At 41.4% G+C, this 24,353-nt stretch overlaps 1 protein-coding gene across 1 annotated transcript; it reads right to left on the minus strand.

The window, feature by feature from the left end:
- Positions 1 to 1,563: 1,563 nt before the first annotated feature.
- LOC141385738 (uncharacterized) lies at positions 1,564 to 23,359 on the minus strand. Its single transcript, XM_073951895.1, has 9 exons — positions 22,102 to 23,359; positions 21,775 to 21,806; positions 4,496 to 4,607; positions 4,342 to 4,403; positions 4,219 to 4,257; positions 3,793 to 4,003; positions 3,589 to 3,651; positions 3,429 to 3,491; positions 1,564 to 3,345 (listed from the first exon to the last, which is right to left on the minus strand). The coding sequence occupies exons 4-9, from the start codon at positions 4,366 to 4,368 to the stop codon at positions 2,942 to 2,944; spliced, it is 807 nt and encodes a 268-aa protein (XP_073807996.1). The 5' UTR covers positions 4,369 to 4,403; positions 4,496 to 4,607; positions 21,775 to 21,806; positions 22,102 to 23,359; the 3' UTR covers positions 1,564 to 2,941.
- Between the last annotated feature and the right edge of the window lie 994 nt (positions 23,360 to 24,353).

The following is a 24,353-nucleotide window of genomic DNA, read 5'->3' on the forward strand; positions in this document are numbered from 1 at the left end:
GCAGTAAGCCGATTTACAATAACGCAAACAATCACGGCAATGGATGGTTTTTTTAGGATGCTTGTAGCAATCACTGTCAAAACAGACATTACAGACGTAATCGCATTGGTGCTGGTTAAGCTTTGAGAACCCTTTATAGCAAAATTCACACACATAGCTAGCGCCTATGAAAGATGTCAAATTGAGAATCATGTAGTAATGTTCGTCTTGTAGATAAAGGAACAATGTTTTGAGGTGCGGCTCTTTGTTATTTACGTAGGTTTGTAACACGCCAGTGTTTAACCTATAAAAAACAACAATTTTTACATCAAACAGTCGTTCAAATCTATCAATGTCGTGAAGACCTACTTCCTGTTGGATAGCAAGACCAGCTTTATTGTGTATGATCGCTGCACGGTTTTCTAATTCACACTCCGGTAATTCAGGCTCTAGAAAATGTGCTAGACATATAGAGAAGCATAGTTTGTTTGATATGTTTGTAGGTATAAATAAGCTCGTCTTTTTTCTTTTGATTACCTGATCAAATGCAAAATCAGTGAGTTTACGACGACCTTCTCCTAGTCTGTTCATTACAACATCAGCTTCAATCTCAACAGTTTCGTTAGCTGCTAACTGGTCATCGCTCTGTAGAATTTTCACAATTTGGTCCATAAAAAGATTAACGTCATAATTATTACTAGGTGTTAAAACAGCGTTTACATCGGATTTCAGAGATGGGGTTCTAGGGCATAAATTGATAACACTACCGTCACCGCCAATCTGTCTAGCAAATGACACTATGTCATCCATTGTATTGTGTAAACATGTGGTACGTCGCTAAATCCTGACCTACGCAGTGATACGCTGTTGAAACGAGGTCTTGGTAAAACATGATATTCATTTACACTACCACCTTCTCTCAACAATGTTTCAATGTCGATGTGTTGTTGACCTAAAGGTTCAACAATAGCGGATGTTGACGGTTGCTGATCATTGTCGACGGCCGGGTCCGGCGTTTTGTTATTACTCGTATTGCTCTTGGTTGTGTAAATTGCTTCCTTGTCCTCATTTGTAAGTCGCTTTGGATAAAAGCGTCTGCTAAATGACTAAATGTAAATGTATCATTTATCGCGCGACTAGTCGTCGGCTGTTCATGATCAATCAGGATAGCTGACGGCATACCGTTAGTGTCGTTATAAGGGGTGGCATCCTGAGTTAGTGCCCCACCGCCCTGTTCGCTAGATAATAACGTTTGTACGTAGTCTGATAAATTAAATTCATTTTCCTGATCCATCTCATCTAAATTTGGACTTAAAATAGAATCGATGTTAAAAGCATCGTCCATAGAATTTAACTGCAAATCATCTAAGAATCTATCTGTGTCAGGTTCGATAGACCTTTGTGGCGTAACATAATGATTGATCTGGTTGATTTTTGTGTGCATCATCTGAGGTATTTACGTTACCCATTACAGTTATTTTATTTACTTGATTATTATTTTGAATTTAAAATGGTTACTTTATTGTTTAAATTAATGATTACTTTTATTGAATATCGTACCTTAGAATTTATTTAATCTTTTAGTTTTATTTATAGTTATGTTTAATTAATATTTTTTTACAAACTTTTATTTTTATTGACTACTTAAAATTATTTTTATTCTTTAATTTAAAATGATTTGATTTTAGTTTTTAATTTATTACTTATATTCAGATTTGTTTTAGTTTTATTAATATTTTAACTCTTTACTTTATTTTAAGAATTCTTTACTTTTTAGTTTTTATGTTGATAGTATTGCTTTTATTGATTGTTTATAGTTAAGTTTGTTTTAGTATTATTAATATTTTATTTTTTATTATTTACTTTTTAATTCTTTTAGGTATGACTTTTTAAATATTTTGGGTATGACTTTTTAACGTGTTACTATTTTTCTTTATTTTATTTATTGGTGTATACCTGACTTGTTTTATTAATTTTATTTTCAGATATACTTTTTGGTTATATTCTTGTTTTTATTATTTTATATTTCATTCATATAAAATGAACACAAACTAAATCTATTTGATTAGAAAGACAATAACAACAATATCAGTAATGGTATAAAAAGATAATTGTACAGAAATACGCAGTATGAATGGATAGAAATAAACAATTTAAAACCAAAACAGAAATAAACAAATCAGATATTTTGAATGTATAACTGAAACAGTATTAAACAATATTAAAAAGAATTTTAAAAATATATAACATAAACAACATAAAATAATATTGATGAGTGTTTTAAAATGTAAAACACATACAGAATTAAACGATAGTAAATAAAATTTTAATTTGTATAACTAAAACAGAATTCAGATAAAAAATCAGATATTTTTAATGTATAACTGGAACAATATTAACCAATATAGAATCAAATTTAAAAATGTATAACTAAAGCAGAAATAAACAAATCAGATATTTTAAATGTAAAACTAAAACAGTATTAAACAATATTGAATTGAATTTTTAAAAATGTAAAATAGAAAAAATTGAAGAAATAGAAATATTTTAATTGAATAACTAAAACAGTATTAATAATATTGAATAGAATTTATATCTTAATCAGCATCAAACAAAATCAAAGATGATTAAATGTATACACTGAAACAGTATTAAACAAACCAAATACAATGTTTAATTGTAAACTAAAATAGAAAATTTTATAAATCTTTTAAAATGTAAACTCAAAAACAGAATTAAGAAAATTAATACAGGGGAAAATGTAAATTCTAACTAATCAAACAAGTCAATTAACAAAAGAGATCAAATATTAAACACAAACTTAACACATTTGATCAAAACGAATAACTAAAACATAAGGCTAGCTAACATGAATCAAAATCTAGTAATGAGTAAATAAAAACAGTGTTATTGATAAATCATCTACGTACCAAAGCATTTTTAATAGAACAGAGTATTGAACCTAAAACACGGCGATCACGTTCAGCTTAATCAGTAAATTTAATACCTCAGTCAGTTTCTGATTTGCACCCCTTAGTTGTTCATCTATATCACGCTGCTGGTGTAAAACATATTCAGATATCTGATTAATTTTTACCTGGTTTCGCTCAAGATATTGCTGAACTAGTTGATTAAAATGTGGTTCGATGATAGAGTTGGATCCTGTTTGTGTGAGATCATCGGCTTGTTGTTGTTGGAAAACGTGGTCTCCGCCATAATTGTTTTCTTCCTGCTTTTCCGGCTCGTCTTCTTCTTCTACTTCTAAAGACGGGTATGGTGTATATACAGGGCTGCGACCGCCACCTAGCGTTGAGGCATAACCATCGCTGGATTCACCGTCATCAGTCCAGCATTGAAGGCTTGGTGCTGAAACATCATTAAAAAGAAAAAGTCTTTAATATATTGTTTAGAAAGTCGTAATTTTACATTTAATAAAATAAAACACTCACAATGTTGTGCCTCAATACTGCATTCAGAAGGACCGTGGGGGCTGCTAGCCGGTGACGTAGGAACTAGAGGAGAAATGCATATATAATGTAATTTAAATGAACAGAAATGTGTACACATCATAACCGATTAATGTATTTTCAAAGTTAATAAAACACTTACGTTGCTGTATTTCAAAAACACTTTCACCAGGTCCGAGCGGGCTGGTATCCGGTGATCGCGGAACTAAAGTAGAAGCAGATAGTGCATATTCAGAAAAAAAATTCAAACTAGGTCTAGCATGAAACATTCAGCATGGACGGGCGCACAATTCAACAGTTATAAATTACATAGATTTAAACCGTATAAAACAAGATGATACATTACCTAAACAAGATTCATCTTCATCATCACCATCATATTCAATATGTTGATCCTGTACGGCGGTATAAATTTTCAGCCTCTTGTTTGAAACAGGGCTAAAGTTATAATCAAGGCATCTTTTTTCCGGCCGTGTCGAGCTGACCAACGTTGCTTGGACCAGATCGGTCGCTTCTTGCTCGTCCTCCGCTGTTAAATCAATAACTTCGATTATTATCTGAAACATAAAAGTGAAAATATTGTATTAATAACGTTTTAGATTATCTAGAACTGCACCATTCTAGAGACATTAAATGACCAAAATCACATGATTATTTCTGTGGCCTGTATGAAAAGCGCTCGTCTTCGAGCCGCGTGTGTTTTCTAACCGGGTTTCGAATCCACGCTAGGATACAATGGGCCTAGAATATTTCATTTAAATAAAACATTTACCTTCTTCCCTTTGGGCGTCAGTATTGGATCGAGGCCACACTACGAGATAAAGCAGAAATGTATGATTTAAAACAGCCGTTTATATAACATATAAAATATCCGTATAAAACAATATTTACTCACAGAATTGGTTGATGGCTTCAAAATCATCAATCACTGATTAATTTAATTCTGTAACATAAAAGCTGATAGATTGAAAATATTTCAGGTCACAGTATGACTGACGAAGTATTACTTAATGTAATGTATTACACCATAATAATAATATTTTACTTACGACGAGCCATGCTTCCTCAAAAAGTTTAGTGTAGACTAGAAGAGCTGGTGAAGGAGACGATTCCCATCAACGGGCGATGATCAGATGAATAACTTTCCCCCGGGGATGTCTGCTGTATTTAAGTATAAAGATGTGGGGGTCGTGCCAGGTGTCGGAGAGCGATAAGAACCATAAAAACTACATGAATGTATTTCTTTCAGAATCACAAACACAGACTTTTATATAATAGTAGAAATAAAAATATCTTTTATATATTATGACAGCTAGTTTATAGATTATTTAATTTATTAAACAGTATCGTTAAAACCTGATATAACGTAATGGAATAACTTGAATGTAGGGTTAAATAAAGTATATATATAGTTGTGTATGTATTATATCACGCATATCTTTAATATTGAATCATTTCACTTTATATGAATGAAATGGAAAACATTGTTATTATCTATTATTGTAGTCGTATAATCTATAATCAAGCCTCCGGAAACATTTTAACATGTAATATTACTGTTTTAATAGTGACATAAATACGTGGTTATTTTAATTAAAATATCAGATGTGTTTGGATAAAACATGGAATATGATAATTGTAACTAATATGGTCTTTTAGACTATTGCATCCAAGTTGATGTAATACACTCGTTTATTATTTAGATAAGGTTAAAGATATTTCATTTAATCGGGTGAAAATAAGGAAATAAACGAATTTATGTATTTGCTGAGTAAACACTAGATGGCGCTAGAGGTCTATGTTTGTGCTCAGAGACCCATGGCGCTTATCGGTATCAAAAGACCTTAGCGGAACCACCCGCTGTTCGTGTTCACAGATCTGTTCGGATCCTTACTGTGTTTATTACAACTGACAACGGCTATAACCTTATCGCAGAGACCTGTAGGCTCTTCATGCTGCGCTGAGGAAATTAGTTCGACAGAGGTGCCGCACGACAAATTCAAAAATCCAAATTCAAAGAAACGTAAACGAAGTTTTATGTTTGTATCAAATAAAATTAAATAGACTAAAACAAGACGTTCAATAATGATTATCTGACGTATGCCAGATTATTAATGAAAACAATATATAACCTAGTTGCGGCAATCATTAAAATAATGTAAGAGGTTATCATTAGCCTGGATTAAAATATGTAACAACGTGGTATTGAGTTAAACATCATACCAAAATGATGATGGTTCATTAAATACAGTTTCTTGAATTCATTTCTTCCTATATTTCTATATTGAGCCAAAATAATATAACATTCAAATCGTGTTGAGTGTTTATAATAATATTTAATATTCATTGTGTATGATTTTAAATTATCTGTAATTGAACATTTATTCACAGGTTACACCATAGATAGATTAAAAAATTGTACGAGATAAACTTTACGTTAGAAATGGGTCTTACAACAGAGTTTATCGTTTATTGTTTTATTATAACATTTAAATAAAGTTAAATATTTGATATTCATTGTGTAGGAATATAAAATATTTGTAATTGAACATTTATTCACAGTTTGCATCATAGATAGATTAAAAATTTGCATGAGATAATCTTTACATTAGAAATGGAACATACAACACAGTTAATCGTTTATTGTTTTATTATAACATTAATTTATTTCATTAAATTAATGTTATTTCATAATTTATTTCATTAAAATCTATTTTATAATATTAAAATATCTCATTTTAATGTGATAATAACGGAATTATTAATTTAATTCAATTGATAAGAATCTAATTAACGGAATTATTAATTTAATTAAAATGATAAGAATCTAATTACCGGAATTATTAATTTAATTCAACTGATAAGAATCTGATTACCGGAATTATTAATTTAATTCAACTGATAAGAATCTAATTAACGGAAAGGGGCGGGGTTTACACCGGAAGCCCTGCCCTAAAAGGGGCGGGCGGTCATCAATCAAACTTTTTGACACATGGTACCGGATGTTACTCTCTACTGAAGCTAAACAAGCTCATAAACAATCATGTTTAGAGTTGTTTTGAAGCTAACTTGCTGTACTATTTGATTGTTGACATTTTATCTTAATACAAGTACAACATGTTAACATTTTAAGAGACTTAAACATATCTGCTTCAGTTTGCCAATGCAAATTCCTCTTCTTCGAACAAAGAGCCATAAAACCAGGATTCAAGGAAGTTAGTTTCTAATTGGTCAACTTTCCATGGAGGGTGGATCAGAACCCGCCCTATAAAGCTTGTTCAAAGCAACAATCTCCATGCTCTTGAACCATGCTCTCTTAACTGGCAGCTCTCCACTGTGCTCTGCAACTCTCTGGAACCATGCTCTCAAAAACCGCAACCTCTTCAAACTCTGCAACCTCTTCAACTTGCTCTTCCTTAGAAAGAGCTCCTCTTCAACTCTTCTTCTAAAAAGTAACTCTCTCTTCAACTATTCAAGTCATAGCAACTACCTAAGAACAAGACCTAAGCAGAGAAACTTCCAAGAAAGCAGGCGGAGACCCAGACGGAAAGGGTTAATTGCACAGCTCAGACATTTCACATGTCAGATACCTTCTTTTATTTATTTTCCATCAAGAGTCTAGTTAAGTTAAGTGCGTCACAAACCAGTAGACATCACGTCTGGCCGTACCGCTTCAAACTTCAAACTATCTACTCCACCTCCACTCTCAAACCTCGCGAGGACTAGGGACAGCCAACCAGCCACATGCTCAACAATGGGAGCTTCTTCACATCACGGATAAACCACAAGTACCCACTTTCTGCCTACATCTGAACTGGTAGGAACTAAATTCAGCCCTAAAGATACAATAGAAGGGTTAAAATGATTATGTGTGGTTTGCTTGATTTGCTCTTACAAACTCCTAGGTTTTCCCATCATTACATTCTCGCAACCTCTTACTTTACCTTCTTTATTTTTCTCTACACTTGTATGAATGTGTGTTTGTTTTAGGTGTTAGTTTCTGTTAGATTAGACAATAAAGTTTAATTTTGTATAAAGAAAGGTGCCTGTGCATATTTATAAATCTAATGTCTTAAACTTCGATCTTGTTACCCTGCTCAAACTTAATGGGTTTTTATTTTGATAGCAATAGCCATAATAAACTCAACTGTCCACTCGAACGATCGCTGGACAATTGCATGTTCGATCTGACTAGGAACTGTTCTCCTCTGCAAATAAGTTTTGACAAAATATTTTTTTGCTGTGGTAAATGCCTTGGTAAACACCGTTCCCCAGAAGTCGCTTTAAAGCCAACATATGTTGCACAGGCAACTGTTTCACCACGCCTTTACAGAAAAAGGTGCAGATGCCCCTTTTAAAAGACTTCTGTGGGAGAACAGTGCAGCAGTTTCAGATTTTCTAAACATAGGTGACTGCAGTTGGTGATGCATCATCTGCTGCTTTTAGCATTTTAGGGATTCTTCTCCATAGCAAAAAAGATTTTGCTATTTGAATGGGGACATGCTGAGGTCCATGGAAGAAACCTAGCAACTTCCTGTTTTTGGCCTCAAATGAAAAGGCAGATGCAGCCTAAAGGGGTCCCCAGCTATGCACACTGCTTGCAAAATGTGTCAGCTGATGCACAGTAAATGAGACATGCTGTTTGCCATAAGGCGTTTCAGCATATATGACATTTTTTTAGCATCAAGTCAGCTTTTTTAATCAGATGCAACACCTAGCAGCACGCAATGCATGTAGTCAGGTACAAAACCTTTCACTATGTTGAACAATGGCAAGAACAAAAGCTGACAAGGGCCACGGACACCATTTACGGGAGTACTATTTGCAGCAATAGCATCATAGCATCTCTTGAACCATGCTCTCTTAACTGGCAGCTCTCCACTGTGCTCTGCAACTCTCTGGAACCATCCCAGCCGGCATTTCAACGGTGATTCAACGTTGAATCAACGTCAGGTCTATGGTTGGATCAACGTTGAATTACCTTTCGATTTTGCAAATTGGATCAACGTTTATATAGTGACGTTGTTTCACCGTCGGACCACCACCGGTGATTCACCGTTGAAATCACAACGTTGTTTCACTCTTACCTTCTTCATGGGTGAATTGTGGTCGTTTTGTAGACGTTGAATGAAGGTTGAATTACCTTTAGATTTTGCAAATTGGATCAACGTTGATACCGTGACGTTGTTTCACCGTCATACATTTCAACGTAAGTTAAATAGAAATTACATACAACGCAAAGTCCATAAATATAGCAAACAAATTTTTACTAATAAAAAATACACGACACAAATACACAACTTAGTCTGTGTATCAATTTATTTAATACACACCTCATTATTTCATTTATTCTAAATATACAGCAACATTTACAGCATACATAGTTCATTAAAACCATGCAGGTTACTATACATGCTGTACACTCAAATACAGAAAAAAGGCATACAATTAAATAGTCACTTTTTAATTAGGTTTCATGAATTAAAGTTAATGTTTACTAACATGAACAAAGAACAAATACTTGTACAGCATTTATTAATCATTTAATTAATTGAAATATGTCCCGATGCTATTAAAATCAAAATGTATGCTTGTTACATTAATGCACTGAGCTGACATGAACTGTACTTTCTTTATATGAAAGATGCTTCATTGCTCTTTGTTCATGTTAGTAAATACATTAACACTTACTAATACAACCTTGTTGTGAAGTGTTACCGTCTTCAGAAAGACAGATACTAACTAAATTAAACTAAGTAACTAAACTACGCTTCAACCATCACAGTCTCCAAAATACAATTCTGTTTACAAAGTTTACAAAATACCCATTTTTAAAGTGGCTGCAATAAAAAAATAAAATAAAAAAACATCACTCACAACTAAGAATCACAAGTGAAATACATTACATCTGTTTGAGGTTTTATAGGTTGAGAGAAACACTTGAGGTAAAAGATGGCACTGGGGACAAAGAATCAAGTGTAAAACACTAAAACATCTATATCAGTCTAGCACTTAAATACATATTTATTTCTCAAACACCAGGTGAGTTTCCAACAAAATCAATAATGAGGTTTGCTATTCCAATTCATTGTAAATGAATGGCTTCACTTTCACAATAGTGAAAACTCGTGCTATAATCTAAACCTGACATTACTCCTTCACTTTGCAGGTCTGCATGCTAAATATTTAGTAGTTTTTTTTTTTTTTTTGTATAAAGTACATCTATTGTGTTTAGCATTACTGCAGCAAAACTGAGCACCTGTGACAGTGGAACATAGACAAATAGTTCAGTAAATCATCAAGAAAATGTGTAGAATATATGGTTTGATTCTCTCTCACAAACACAACAGTAAAAGCAATTTGTTATTCCATTATTATTATTAGTATCATAAAAATTGCATGTTCACATGGGTCTTATAATAATGGCACCACTATTTCACTATTACATGTCACATTAAGTGTTCATATAGGTTCTGTTATTAATTACTTGTGTCATCCCAGAGACTTGTTTATCTTCAGAACACAAACTAAAATTTTTTAGATTAAATGTCTCATCCTCTACAGACAGCAATGGTCCCAAGATGGTCATTGTCAAGATAAGGCACAAAACACATTGTCAAAACGTTCCATGTGACTTCAGTGATTTCAACTGTGAACATACCAAGCTCCAACAACACTTTAGTGAGGCAAAACAAAACAGTAAATACAAATGTGTTTGCATATATCTCTCCCGCATCAGATCAGCGTGTGTGTTTACTACGAGCAGTATGCACACACCATGACCTGTTGTGGCAAAGGCAAACAAGTTATTTTTACAGTACTTACTGTGATTTAACCTTTATGACAAATGTACTGGACCTGTTACTATACCTGATATACAGTATCACTATCTTTTATGAACACAAATTTCACTGTAACGGATGCTGTTGTTTTGCTCCAGTTATACCTTTAGAAAACACCGTACTAGTCAGACATTCATACAAAAGCAGAGAGTTTGGTCTTGTGTAGCAGAACTGCAATAGATGTCTGTCTGTCTAGGCTGACACTGGTTTAGGCCATCAGTATGTCCTTGATGACCTCAAATGGAGCTTCCAGAAAACCTGCAATAAATGAAATACGAGGTTACAACTAAGTTGGTATCAGCTATTATACAAAGTGAAATTCAAATATTTATTTTTATTGAATCCAAATTTGTCCTATAATATCGCCACACTCAATAATTTTGACTCATCCATCTGAATATTCCTAACTAAGAGAAGTGAAGAATTAGTTGTGATGTCATCAGGAAGCCTTTCGCCACCACCGGTGCCAGCATTTCCAGAATTCAAATTTCAGATTCTCGAAAAAAATGGCTTTTTTTTTTTTTTTTTTTTTTTTAACCAAGGCTGCAGTAAAGAATCATGAAACATTCAACACATCTAATAATTACAAGTTGTTGTAAACCACTACATGTACTGTAAAAGCTGTTTAAAGCTTTTTAGACATGGTTGAGAAAAACTCTAGAAGGATTAGCACTTCTGTAAAAGTCTGCATGTAGGACAGAGAATAAAAGGGATAGTTAAAAATGTTTATTCTGTCGTCATTTACTGACCACATTGAACACAAAAGAAGATATTTTGAAGAAAGCTGCAAATCTATTTAACCATTGACTTCTATAGTATTTTTTTCTACTATGGAGGTCAATGTTTACAGGTTTTTAGTTTTTTTTCAGAATAGCCTCTTTTGTGTTCAACAAAATAAACTCATAATGGTTTTAAACCATTTGGGGAGTAAAATGTGAGTAAATTTTCATTCTTGGGTGAACTATCCCTTTCAGTTGGAAAACACCAGAATTCTTAAGTAGACCCTTTTCGCAAGACAGATGATGCATTTCATTTGTCATCTTAATCCTCAAGTTTTTAATATTTAGATTTATTTAAATAGCATGTTTATTTATTTGTTTTAATGACATTTAATAAAACAACTTCTCAATGACATCACATGTACTGGACCTGCTACACATGTATCACTATTTTTTTAATACAAATTTCACTGTAACGGGTGCTGTTGTTTTGCTCCAGTAATACCTTTAGAGAACACAGTAGCAGTCAAGACATCCATACAAAAGCCTTGGTGTGGAGTAGCAGAACTGCAGTCAGTCCAGGCTGACACAGGTTTAGGCCATCTGCATGTTCTTGATGCCCCTCAACTGGACCTTCCAGAAAACTCAGAAAGTTAAAACCCATCACACCTTTTATCTGCTACTACACAAAGTGTAATTTAAGCATTAATTTCTCACTAAATACATATTTGTTCCCCAATACTGTCACATAGTATAACATCACAACATGATTTCACAATAATAATATCAATATAACAATATAATATCACAACATAGCCTAACAATCAATAAACAAACAGATTAGAAAGAGAATATCACCAACCAAAGCACCAAGAAGATTTAACAGATAGTTAAGTGCGTCTCTGGAGTAAGTTACATGTCTAAAAGCAAAAACAACAACAACAGTGAAACGACAGCAGTTCACTTTGTAATAATAACACTAATAATACAGCGTATAAAATGGATATTGTTTTATAACGTTGCTCAGTAACTTTAAACTGCGTTTGGAGTTTATCGCTTTGAATTTGCCATAAAAACGCTCATTTTAACTAACGTTAAACATGTGACATTACCTCGAGGTTAGCTGCGCGTCACCGGAGCGCAAACAAGACTAAAAACCAAACTGGAAAGTTTTAAATGCTTCAAAATTCGAAACACTACACCTCAAAAGTCACGTTTAAGATACACTGACAAAATCGGGGGGTAAATAAAACGTTAAAGCATCTAAAAACACGCTTACCTCGGAATTCTGCTGCACTGCAGGTCAGGTGTTCGTAATTAAGTGAAGTGACGCGCTGCGCGTGGCCGCGTGCTCGGAGTCCTCCAATACCATGGTAACCAAACATGTTGAATGTTGGGTGAAGCCATGACGTTAATTCAACATACAGATCATGATAAAAAATGTCAACGTTGATTTGTACAAGGATTTCTGTAACTTTTTTCAACCATTTATCATTCAACATTGTTTCAACATTAAAGCAACAACTGACATATTTTCAACCACATTTCAACGTTGAAGCCTTGTCATATGCAGGCTGTTTTTCAACCATTCAACATTAAACGTTCTATCAACATTATTTCAACGTTCAAAACACAACTGACCTTATTTCAACCATATTTCAACGTTGAAGGTCGGTCGTGTGCCGGCTGGGATGCTCTCAAAAACCGCAACCTCTTCAAACTCTGCAACCTCTTCAACTTGCTCTTCCTTAGAAAGAGCTCCTCTTCAACTCTTCTTCTAAAAAGTAACTCTCTCTTCAACTATTCAAGTCATAGCAACTACCTAAGAACAAGACCTAAGCAGAGAAACTTCCAAGAAAGCAGGCGGAGACCCAGACGGAAAGGGTTAATTGCACAGCTCAGACATTTCACATGTCAGATACTTTCTTTTATTTATTTTCCATCAAGAGTCTAGTTAAGTTAAGTGCGTCACAAACCAGTAGACATCACGTCTGGCCGTACTGCTTCAAACTTCAAACTATCTACTCCACCTCCACTCTCAAACCTCGCGAGGACTAGGGACAGCCAACCAGCCACATGCTCAACAATGGGAGCTTCTTCACATCACGGATAAACCACAAGTACCCACTTTCTGCCTACATCTGAACTGGTAGGAACTAAATTCAGCCCTAAAGATACAATAGAAGGGTTAAAATGATTATGTGTGGTTTGCTTGATTTGCTCTTACAAACTCCGAGGTTTTCCCATCATTACATTCTCGCAACCTCTTACTTTACCTTCTTTATTTTTCTCTACACTTGTATGAATGTGTGTTTGTTTTAGGTGTTAGTTTCTGTTAGATTAGACAATAAAGTTTAATTTTGTATAAAGAAAGGTGCCTGTGCATATTTATAAATCTAATGTCTTAAACTTCGATCTTGTTACCCTGCTCAAACTTAATGGGTTTTTATTTTGATAGCAATAGCCATAATAAACTCAACTGTCCACTCGAACGATCGCTGGACAATTGCATGTTCGATCTGACTAGGAACTGTTCTCCTCTGCAAATAAGTTTTGACAAAATATTTTTTTGCTGTGGTAAATGCCTTGGTAAACACCGTTCCCCAGAAGTCGCTTTAAAGCCAACATATGTTGCACAGGCAACTGTTTCACCACGCCTTTACAGAAAAAGGTGCAGATGCCCCTTTTAAAAGACTTCTGTGGGAGAACAGTGCAGCAGTTTCAGATTTTCTAAACATAGGTGACTGCAGTTGGTGATGCATCATCTGCTGCTTTTAGCATTTTAGGGATTCTTCTCCATAGCAAAAAAGATTTTGCTATTTGAATGGGGACATGCTGAGGTCCATGGAAGAAACCTAGCAACTTCCTGTTTTTGGCTTCAAATGAAAAGGCAGATGCAGCCTAAAGGGGTCCCCAGCTATGCACACTGCTTGCAAAATGTGTCAGCTGATGCACAGTAAATGAGACATGCTGTTTGCCATAAGGCGTTTCAGCATATATGACATTTTTTTAGCATCAAGTCAGCTTTTTTAATCAGATGCAACACCTAGCAGCACGCAATGCATGTAGTCAGGTACAAAACCTTTCACTATGTTGAACAATGGCAAGAACAAAAGCTGACAAGGGCCACGGACACCATTTACGGGAGTACTATTTGCAGCAATAGCATCATCTACCCACTTGTCTTGTGTTCTCGGCTCAGGCTCATGCACACTGAATGGATATACACGAACCATCCCAGCTCCTTTCTCAACCATTTCGCCAGGATGGAGACATCAATCACAGCCAAATTTCCAATTAAACTGAATGGAATTTTTCAGCCTGGGCCGTTCAGCTGCATCACAAGCACTGGCGAGTAAAAATGCTCGGGAGGTAGCTTGTGTATTTGTGATTTGGTGATGACTGTCCAAACCATAATGTCATGTAAAGAACATGTTTTTTTCTAATTTCAGGTGGCAGTTTATTGACAACACATCGTAAAGGCCAGATAGAATACATTGATGACTCAAAAACTGGAACACCATCACAGTTCCAAAGAAGAGTTAGATCTGACTCACTTATGCTGTATTCGAGCATTGTTTGCCGCATTTGATTTCCATCAAAAATGTCAGAGACTGTATCATCACTGTAACTCTGGGGCCTTCCAAGCTTTGAGAAAATATCTGAATTTTCTAAGAGGTCTTTTAGTTGTGAAGCCAGTGGTAAATAGATAAAGAAGTTTCCATTTTTCTTGCAAGTGGTCAAATCATACTTGAATTGGCAGTTGGTATCCCTACACACCCTCACCAGTTTCTCCAATATACTCTGTGCAAGATGGAAAGTAGAAATACAGTTCCCCTTTGGTTAGGGAACTTCAGTGCCATAGAGTGGATTGATTGAAATCCACGAATGGGAGGATTCGGTTCAGAAGCCGCTTGTCTGAAAGAGTATTGAACGGGCCAATGAATGCAATGAATTGGCAGCGTAAGCTTGCACAGGTGTACTTCATTGCCAATTATCCCAGCATATAAGCACACCTGGAGCGAGCAAACGCCATCCTTTTCGCTTCAGAGACTTTCTGATCGAGTCCATGAGGGTTCCTCCTGCTGTGACCAGCGATTCTGAGCGAACGAGAGCATTCTCACGGTCCAGAGTGTGTACACGCAGCGGCAGACGGTCGAGCTGGGTTTCTCCCTTGCCTGGCGTTCTTTGGGTCCGGTATAAAGTTCTTTGTCTGGCGTTCTTTGGTGCGTATAAAGTTGCAAACTTCACAGAAAGAGCAACACAGTCGTGCAGCACGTCCTTTTCAGGACGGCGCTCCGACTGTGCGTTTCTGGATGCGGTGGTTTCCTGTCCTCGGATGATGGGCACGGGCACTGCGTTACATGTCTGGGGGGTCCAGCATGTTAATGCGCTACTCGCGGGCAGTTCATGTCATCATTGCGATGCCATGACTGTTGCGCAGTAAAGATCGCGGCTAGCCTTTGCAAAAGGGCGAACCACCCCAGTTGTCCCCTGCTCTGCAGCGGGCACTCGGGCAGATCTGAGGGTTTCAGCGAGAGATAATCCGTCACCCACGGGCGAATTGGCAGTTGGTATTCCGCTGACTTAGCTCTTCGGACTACTGAGTCCGCTGCGTGTGCGTTGGGGAGGACGATGTCCACATTAGTGATCCAGGAGCGCCACCCCTGGCTGATATGCGCGAAGTCGACAAAGTCCGCTTTCTTGACTTTCCCCATATTCCAAGCCATGTTCGGCGACACCGTTTGTGAATTCACCCAGGAATTCAAGGACCTCCCGCTCCTCTAAGCGCTCCATCCAAGCTTCGGGCGGGGGAAGCAATCTGTCTAAAAGATGGTAGCCCTTACGCCCGATCGGAGGGTGGGCTTTCATTGTCCGATGATGATCCAGACCCGCTCGCCCCTTTCGGGCTGGTGAGCGATGTAACTACGGATCCTGAAACGGACATGTTAGCCGTGCTTTCCCGGGCTGCTTCCGGACCGACTAGAGGGGCGTTCCCTTCTTCCCGGAGGTGCACAGTAGGCTCATGCGGTCTTGAAAAGCACTTTTTTTCTGCTCGTGCTGCGTGTCCCTCCACCCTCACCACTCTTGATGGTGGAACAGCCAGGGGGTATGTGGCGATTCCTCAGGTTGAGTGCGCGATGGCGGTCAATCCGCGCGGCGCCTCTTCTTGGCGGGGTCCGCCTCGTCTCCCATCCAAAGCCTGTAAGTTATCTGCCTCTCTCGGAGCTAGAGCTTACATAGCTGCGAGCCAGGCTGCTTCCGCCTTGCATGCAATAGCCACCTACCAGCGCTACCTAGCGCAGGCGCTGGCCGAGCTGCACGAGGGTGGGTCCAACCCAGGCTTACGAGCTTCGCACCGCCGCCGACTTAGCTCTTCGGACTACTGAGTCCGCTGCGTGTGCGTTGGGGAGGACGATGTCCACATTAGTGATCCAGGAGCGCCACCCCTGGCTGATATGCGTGAAGTCCGCTTTCTTGACTTTCCCCATATCCCAAGCCATGTTCGGCGACACCGTTTGTGAAGTCACCCAGGAATTCAAGGCGGTGAGAGAGCAGTTGATGGGTGATGTCTTATCGGCGGTCCGTAGCCCGCTCCACCCGCCGTGCCATTCATACCCGCTCCTCGCAGAAGGCGCCCGTCTACGAGAGTTGCTCCGCCCCTGCACACGCCTCTGGCGAAGCGAGCGCGTCGGGCACCTCGGAAGCAGGCAGCCCCCCTGCCCAGAACGCCGCTAAGTCTGGCAACGGACCGCGAAGCGTCCCTGGGACAGGCCATCTGGAGAAGAGGGAACTTGCTCTTTCCCCGCTGGAGGGCGGGGCCCTATTTCCAATGGCACTTTTTACTGCCATGAAAACATTATGAAAGGGCACTTTTCTACTTCCCCGGATGTGACAGCCTGGGACGCTATGCTTTCTAGCTTGCAGATTCGGTGCGTTTCGCCAGTGACTCACGAGCGCTGGAAGGACGGTCTCCTTTCTCCCACCCCTCGAGCCTCCCCTCCGGAGCTCGGGTGCGGAGGGAGAGCAAATATCTCACCTCCAGCTTTTCCGTGGGACCCGCGCGCTTCCCAGATCAGCACACCCACTCCACGCTGCCCCACTGCTGGTACGTCAGAGATTGTAGCGATGAGTCCATTAGCGAGAGCTCTGCCTGCCTGGTTAGCGCGGGCCAGCTCTTCGCGGTGGCTCATACGCACAATCAGACTCGGCTATGCGATTCAGTTCGCGAAACGGCCCCCCAAGTCACGGGTGTGTATTCACCAGGGTCAGCCCCCTGTCCGCCCCTGTCTTGCGGGAGGAGATTGCTGTCCTCCTGGCGAAGGATGCAATCGAGCCGCTCCCTCCAGCCGAGATGGAGAGCGGGTTTTACAGCCCACACTTCATCATGCCCAAAAAGAGTGGTGGGTCACGGCCAATCCTAGATCTGCGCGTGAATGCTCACGCAGAAGCGCATCCTCCGGTGCGTTCGTCCTCTGGGTTGGTCTGCAGCATTAGACCTGATGGACGCATATTTCCATGTTTCCACTATTCCTCGCCACCGTCAGTTTCTGTGGTTTGCTTTTGAAGGTCGAGCTTGGCAATACAAAGCCCTCCCCTTCGGGCTCTCTCTGTCTCCGCGGGTCCTCACCAAGCCCGCGGAGGGTGCCTTAGCGCCCCTTCGGCTCGCGGGCATCTGCATACTCAATTTCTTGACGACTGGCTGATTTTTGCCCTCTCTCGGAACAATTGATTATACACAGAGACAAAGTGCTCCGGCACTTCCACCTGTTGGGGTTTCAGGTCAACCGAGAAAAGAGCAAACTCGCAACCGTGCAGAGGATCTCTTCTCTCGGGCTGGAGCTGGACTCGGTCACCAAGGCAGCGCGCCTCTCCGGAGAGCACGCTCAGCTGATGCTGTTCTGTCTGAGAGAGCTCGACAGTAAAATAGTGGTCCCACTGAAACTATTTCAGAAGCTCCTGGGGCATATGGCATCCGCAGCCGCTTCATGCCGCTCGGATTACTCTATATGAGACCACTTCAGCACTGGCTTCAAGATCGAGTTTCCAGATGCGCATGGCATGCGCGCGCACACCTTGGAGCGCCCCCTCGTTCCTACAGGCCTGGGTGTCTCTAGAACAGGCGTCCAGTCTTGTTGTCGTTTTAGCAGACGCTTCCAACACGGGCTGGGGGGCTGTGCGTTGCGGGCATGCGGCTGCGGACCTGTGGAAGGTACCCAGTTGCATTGGCATATAGCCTGGAGCTGTTGGCAGTGTTCCTCGCTCTCCACCGTTTTTTTCCGGTGCTGGAGCGGCAACACGTGCTGGTCAGGATGGACAGTACGGCGGCGGTGGCGTATATCAGCCGGATGGGGGGTATGCGCTCTCGCCGCATGTCTCAGCTCGCCCGCTGTCTGCTCCTCTGGAGTCACCCGCGGCTGAAATCGATGCACGCCATTCATATTCAGGCAAGCTCAACCGTGCAGCCGATTCGCTCTCATGGCAGCCTTACGTCCTGGAGAATGGAGACTCCACCCCGAGTCTGTTCAGCTGATATGGGCGCGATTCGGGGAAGCCCAGATCGATCTGTTGCTTCCCCTGAGATCGCTCATTGCCAGTTGTTCTTTCCTGACCAAGTGCTCTCGGCACGGATGCACTGGCTTACAGCTGGCCTCGGGGCATGCGCAAATACGCGTTTCCCCCAGTGAGCCTGCTCGCGCAGTTACTGTGCAAGGTCAGGGAGGACAAGGAACAGGTTGCTGGTTGCGCCCCTCTGGCTCAACCGAACCTGGATGTCAGAGCTCTCCCTCGCGATAGCCCTCCCCTGGCAGTCCCTTCGAGAGAGCACCTACTCTCTCAGGGACAGGGCACCATCTGGCACCCTCGCCGATCTTTGGAGGTCCTTAGATGCGAGGAAGACTTAGGTAACCTCCGATTGCGGTGGCTAAAACCGTCACTCAGGCTAGAGCCCCCTCCCCGAGCACACCTATGCCCTGAAGTGGAGTCTATTCACTGAATGGTGTGTCTCTCGCAGAGAAGACCCCCGTAATTTGCCAGATCAGCGTTGTGCTTTCTTACGCCGAGAGAAGCTGGAGAGCAGGCTGTCGCCCTCCACACTCAAGGTTACGTGGCTGCCATCTCCGCTCTCATGACACGGTGGGAACGCATAACCTCATCATCCGGTTCCTCAGGGGCGCTAAGCGAATTAATCCACCCCGCCCCCTCTCATGCCCTCTTAGGATCTCGTCCTCGCTACACAAGCCGCGTCAGATCCCTTCGATCCTCGACTCAGTATCTTTCTGTTCCTGAAGACAGCTCTGCTGGTCGCGTTGATATCGATTAGAGGGTCGGGGACCCGGAGGCATTTTTCGGTCAGTGACTTGTGCCTGTAATTGGGCTGGCTTTCTCTCACGTCCTGAGACCCCGCCCGCGATATATGCCCAAGGTTCCTACCACTCCGTTTTAATACGAGGTAGTGAGCCTGCAAGCGCTGCCCTCGGAGGAGGCAGACCCAGCCCTTCTTTATTGTCCAGTTCGCGTTTTGCGTATTATCCGGACCGCACTCAGAGTTTAGATCATCTGAGCAGCTCTTCGTCTGTTATAGCGGTCGGCAGCTGGGAAGTGCCTTACCGAAATAAGTTCCCACTAGATTGTGGATGCCTTTCTTTCGCTATCAGAGCCGAGATGAGCCGCGTCCCCCGAGAGTGCGTGCGTACTCCACTCGGAGCTTCACATCCTCTCGAGCGCGCGCACGCGGCGCCTCTCTAACAGACATCTGTAGAGCTGCGGGCTGGGTGACACCCAACACATTTGCGAGGTTTTACAATCTGCGAGTGGAGCCGGTTTCCTCAAGGGTATTAGGTAACCCTTGGTGATTGAGGAAACAAGTCGGTAGGTTGTTGAAAATCGCTTGCTGCGCCATTCTCCCTAACACGGAGGTACGTGCGCCTTTTTATCTGTCAGTAAAGTTCCCCGTCTGGTGAGCCCTGCAGATTCCTCTGTGGCCCCCAGCACTGACTCAGCGGAGGAGTCACTTGCTGGCCCACTAAGTTGTAGGTCTGCCCGCTGGTCAGCCCGCGTTTTGGGTAAAGGTGCCTGCTATGCGTGATCCCCACTAGGCGATCCCATATGCTTATTCCGCCACGGTTAAGTCCCCCCCCCCTGGGCGGACCCGTGTCTTCCCTCTCCGCTAACCACTCTTTTGCTATGCGCACTCCCCCTTTTTAGGGCTAGTCTATATGTAAATTCTGCCATCTATCCCCCTTTTGGGTAACGAATGGCCTCCGCAGCGTCCTCCCTATCGGGATTGCACGCTTCCCAACGTACTGTCGTATTTTCCTAGAATTATCTAGATGCTCACGACTTCCCAAGAGATATATCTAAATCCGTAAGACTTCTGTTGAAGTAGGATAAATTAGGGCCAGGGACACGTTGGAGGACTGCGCCTCCCATGATGTGGGTGCGTCACGCTTGCTTGACTATCCCCTCATCGGGGGCATTGGTAAGGTGCAGTCATTATGGCGCTTTCCATACTTCTCCCATTCATGGATTTCAATCAATGTACTCTATGGCACTGAAGTTCCCCAACCGAAGGGGAACGTTCGAGGTTACAGAAGTAACCCTTCGTTCCCCGAGGAGGGGAACGGAAGTGCCATACTCCGTCGCCATAATGACTGTCCCTTAGCTGTTTGAAAGTCTCTTCAGCTTAAAAGGATGGCGTTTGCTCGCTCCAGGTGTGCTTATATGCTGGGATAATTGGCAATGAAGTACACCTGTGCAAGCTTACGCTGCCAATTCATTGCTATCATTGGCCCGTTCAATACTCTTTCAGACAAGCGGCTTCTGAACCGAATCCTCCCATTCGTGGATTTCAATCAATCCACTCTATGGCACTTCCGTTCCCCTCCTCAGGGAACGAAGGGTTACTTCTGTAACCTCGAACGTTCCATTTCACCATGAGCACTTTTTTCTCAACCAGGTAGCGAGTGTGGGGTGCTACACCAGGCATTCGTTCATTGAGAAGTGTAAGGAGATCTTGAAGAGTTGCCTCTGTAATCTTGTGGCGGAGAATAAATGCTGTAATAATCAGATTTGCCTGCCCTGAATCGATACAGGATCCACAAGTTGATGGACTCTTTTTCTAAGAGGAAAAAATAACTTAATCATCATTATGATTTTACATTAACACTAGCAACTCGGGATCAAATAGACAAATATTTAATTTTCAGTGAACAACTAAGATATGGTAAAATGACTTATTCTTATGAAAACAACTTTCATGACTTAATATAAACTTTTATCCCCATGTTTTTACAGTCTCATTCCATTTAGTATATTTAGTATTTTCTTAATTTATTTGTATGTAATTATTTTTTATTTATTGCGTTTTTTATTTATACAAATATTTATTTTATTTATATCTTATTCATTTAATTACATATTTTTGTATATATTTATGAAAATTAATAAATCATGTACTAAAGGATGCTGAATTGGATTTTTAAAATATGTATACAATACATGCATACACATGTAAAGGTTTTACTAGACAAGTATTTACATATTTGGCAGTAAGCATTCTAGTGCCAAGCTAAAGGCTACCTTTTAACACTTCTAATAATACCCCTTCTCTCAATTCAAATGTACCTTATTATTCTCAAACAAATTGCCTGTTTCCAGATTTTCTATAATCTGCTTTTCAGCATCACAGTCATCCTGGAAGTAACACATTTTAAATAACTATATATAACTTTTCACATTTTGCATGAATTTTTTTTTAAATGTTACCTCATTTGAGCCGTCACTTCCACTTCTGAATTCTGTATCCACATAAAAAACAAAAGAAATAAATTATTTTTTGTTGTATTTCTTATTTGTATATTACATTTTTATTTGTTTACTAGGTTATTGGTGCTTTAAGAAGTTGAATGCATAGGTGCAGTTTTATCATATGACACATAATGGCTACAAATGGCAAAAAAAATTTATTGTTTGTCTTATTTTAGATTTTAAGTGACATATACAATTCTGTCTATTACCAACAATGGCCAGGCTATTTGCATATGTTCATATTTAAAAAGTATTATGACCTAGCTAACTCATTGATTGATTTACCTCATTATAAAGGCTTTCATCGTAGCTGTCAAATTCTGAATTCTATCTCCTTTCTTCGTTTTATGCAATTCCTTCCTTATTTTCCCCAACAAACAAAGAAAATGTAAACAACATGAAATTTGAACCAAAGCTATACGTGGCTGCAAAAGATTAACCCACAGGTTAATTCAAGGCTACTTAAAAAATAAATAAATAAAAAATTGTATAATGTTATGTTGACAAATAAATAAGTAAATAAATAAACAAACTTACCCATGTTAATCCTTGTTTATTCCAGTTCCCCTTCGGGGGGAACTCCAGCACTATAAGTGGATTTGATGTTCTAAATCCACGTATGGGAGGATTCGGTTCAGAAGCCGCTCGTCTGAAAGAGTATTGAACGGGCCAATTAAGCAATGAATTGGCAGCGCAAGCCTGCGTAGGTGTGCTGCATAGCCAATTAACTGAGCATATAAGCACACCTGGCGCCAGCAGACGCTATCCTTTTCGCTTCAGAGACTTTTCTGATCGAGTTCATGAGGGTTCCTCCTGCTGATCTACAGCCACTTCGAGCGAACGAGTGTCTCCCGGTCCAGAGCGAGTCCACGCATTTTTATCTATATGTATGTTAATTTTGTATGAAATAAGTAAAATAAATGCCTGCCGTCCCTTTGGGTCCGGTCCTCCAAGAGCGGTGCGTATTGCTGCAAAGCATCCTAAAAGAGCAACACAGTCGTGCAGCACGTCCTTTTCAGGATGGCGCTCTTACTGTGCGTTTCTGGTTGCGGGGGTTTCCTGGCTCCGGATGATGGGCACGATTACTGCATTACATGTTTGGGGGTCCAGCATGTTAATGTGGTGCTCGGGGGCGGTTCATGTCATCACTGCGATGCCATGACCGTCGCACAGTTGAGATCGCGGTTAGCTTTCGTAAGAGAGCGAGCCATCACTGTCGCCTCCTGTTCTGCAGCGGACGCTCGGGCAGATCTGAGGGCTCCAGCGAGAGACAACCCGCCGCCTAAGGGCTCGCGGACCTCTCGCTCCTCCAAGCGCTCCATCCAAGCTTCGGGTACTGGGAGTGATCCGTCCAATCAGATGGTAGCTCTCACGCTCGCTGACACCGGAGATCAGATGTCCTCCGCGGCATCGGAGGGTGGGCTTTCATTGTCCGACGATGATCTGGATCCGGATTCATTGTCAAAACGGATCCTGAAGCGGACATGTTGGCCGTGCTTTCTCGGGCTGCTTCGGCCGTCGGGTTGGAGATGGTTCATCCCCCAGCCCCGCGGCCGGACCGACTAGATGGGTGTTACGTAGAGGACCAAAAGGCAAAGCCTTCGAAGCCTCTCGTCCCTTTCTTCCCGGAAGTGCACAGTAGGCTCACACAGTCCTGGAGGGCACCTTTCTCTGCCCGCACTGCGTCCGCCTCCGCCCTCACCACCCTGGATGGTGGAGCTGCCAGGGGGTATGAGGCGATCCCGCAGGTGGAGCGCGCCATTGCGGTCAATCTTTGTCCGCGTGACGCCCCCGCTTTCCTCGGTCCGCCCTGTCTCCCGTCCAAAGCCTGTAGGTTATCTGCCTCCCTCGGAGCTAGAGCTTACAAGGCTGTGGGCCAGGCAGCTTCCGCCTTGCACGCGATGGCCACCTACCAGCGCTACCAAGCGCAGGCGCTGGCCGAGCTGCACGAGGGTGGGTCTAACCCAGGCTTGTTACACGAGCTGCGCACGGCCACCAACTATGCTCTCCGGACCACTAAGTCTGCCGCTTGTGCACTGGGGAAGACGATGTCCACACTTGTGGTCCAGGAACGCCACCTCTAGCAAACCCTGGCAGATATGCGCGAGGTTGACAAAGTTCGCTTTCTTGACTCGCCCATATCCCAGGCTGGCCTGTTCGGCGACACCGTCGGTGAATTCACCCAGGAGTTCAAGGCGGTGAAGGAGCAGTCGGATGCGATGGGCAATGTCATCTATCGGCGGGGCCGTAAGCCCGCTCCATCCCCGGCCGAGCCATCCACCTCCGCTGCTCCTCGCCGGGGGCGCCCGCCAACGGCCGATGCCCCGCCGAAAGCCGGTAGCCCCTCCTGCCAATTCATTGCTTAATTGGCCCGTTCAATACTCTTTCAGACGATCGGCTTCTGAACCGAATCCTCCCATACGTGGATTTAGAACATCAAATCCACTTATAGTGCTTCCGTTCCCCTCCTCGGGGAACGAAGGGTTACTTTAGTAACCTCGAACGTTATGTCTAGTCTGTCTGGGAACAGGTACATC

This window comes from Danio rerio, chromosome 1 (genome assembly GCF_049306965.1).
Source record: "Danio rerio strain Tuebingen ecotype United States chromosome 1, GRCz12tu, whole genome shotgun sequence".
Classification (NCBI taxonomy): domain Eukaryota; kingdom Metazoa; phylum Chordata; class Actinopteri; order Cypriniformes; family Danionidae; genus Danio; species Danio rerio.

What these genes read in the sequence shown, in the direction of transcription:
- LOC141385738 (XM_073951895.1), bottom strand. Translation starts at nt 4,368, where the DNA reads ATGATTTTGAAGCCATCAACCAATTCT. An exon ending in TGAAGCCATCAACCAATTCT is followed by an intron (nt 4,258 to 4,341) that starts GTGAGTAAATAT and finishes TTTATCTCGTAG; the next exon opens with TGTGGCCTCGATCCAATACT. An exon ending in TGAAGATGAATCTTGTTTAG is followed by an intron (nt 3,652 to 3,792) that starts GTAATGTATCAT and finishes CTTCTACTTTAG; the next exon opens with TTCCGCGATCACCGGATACC.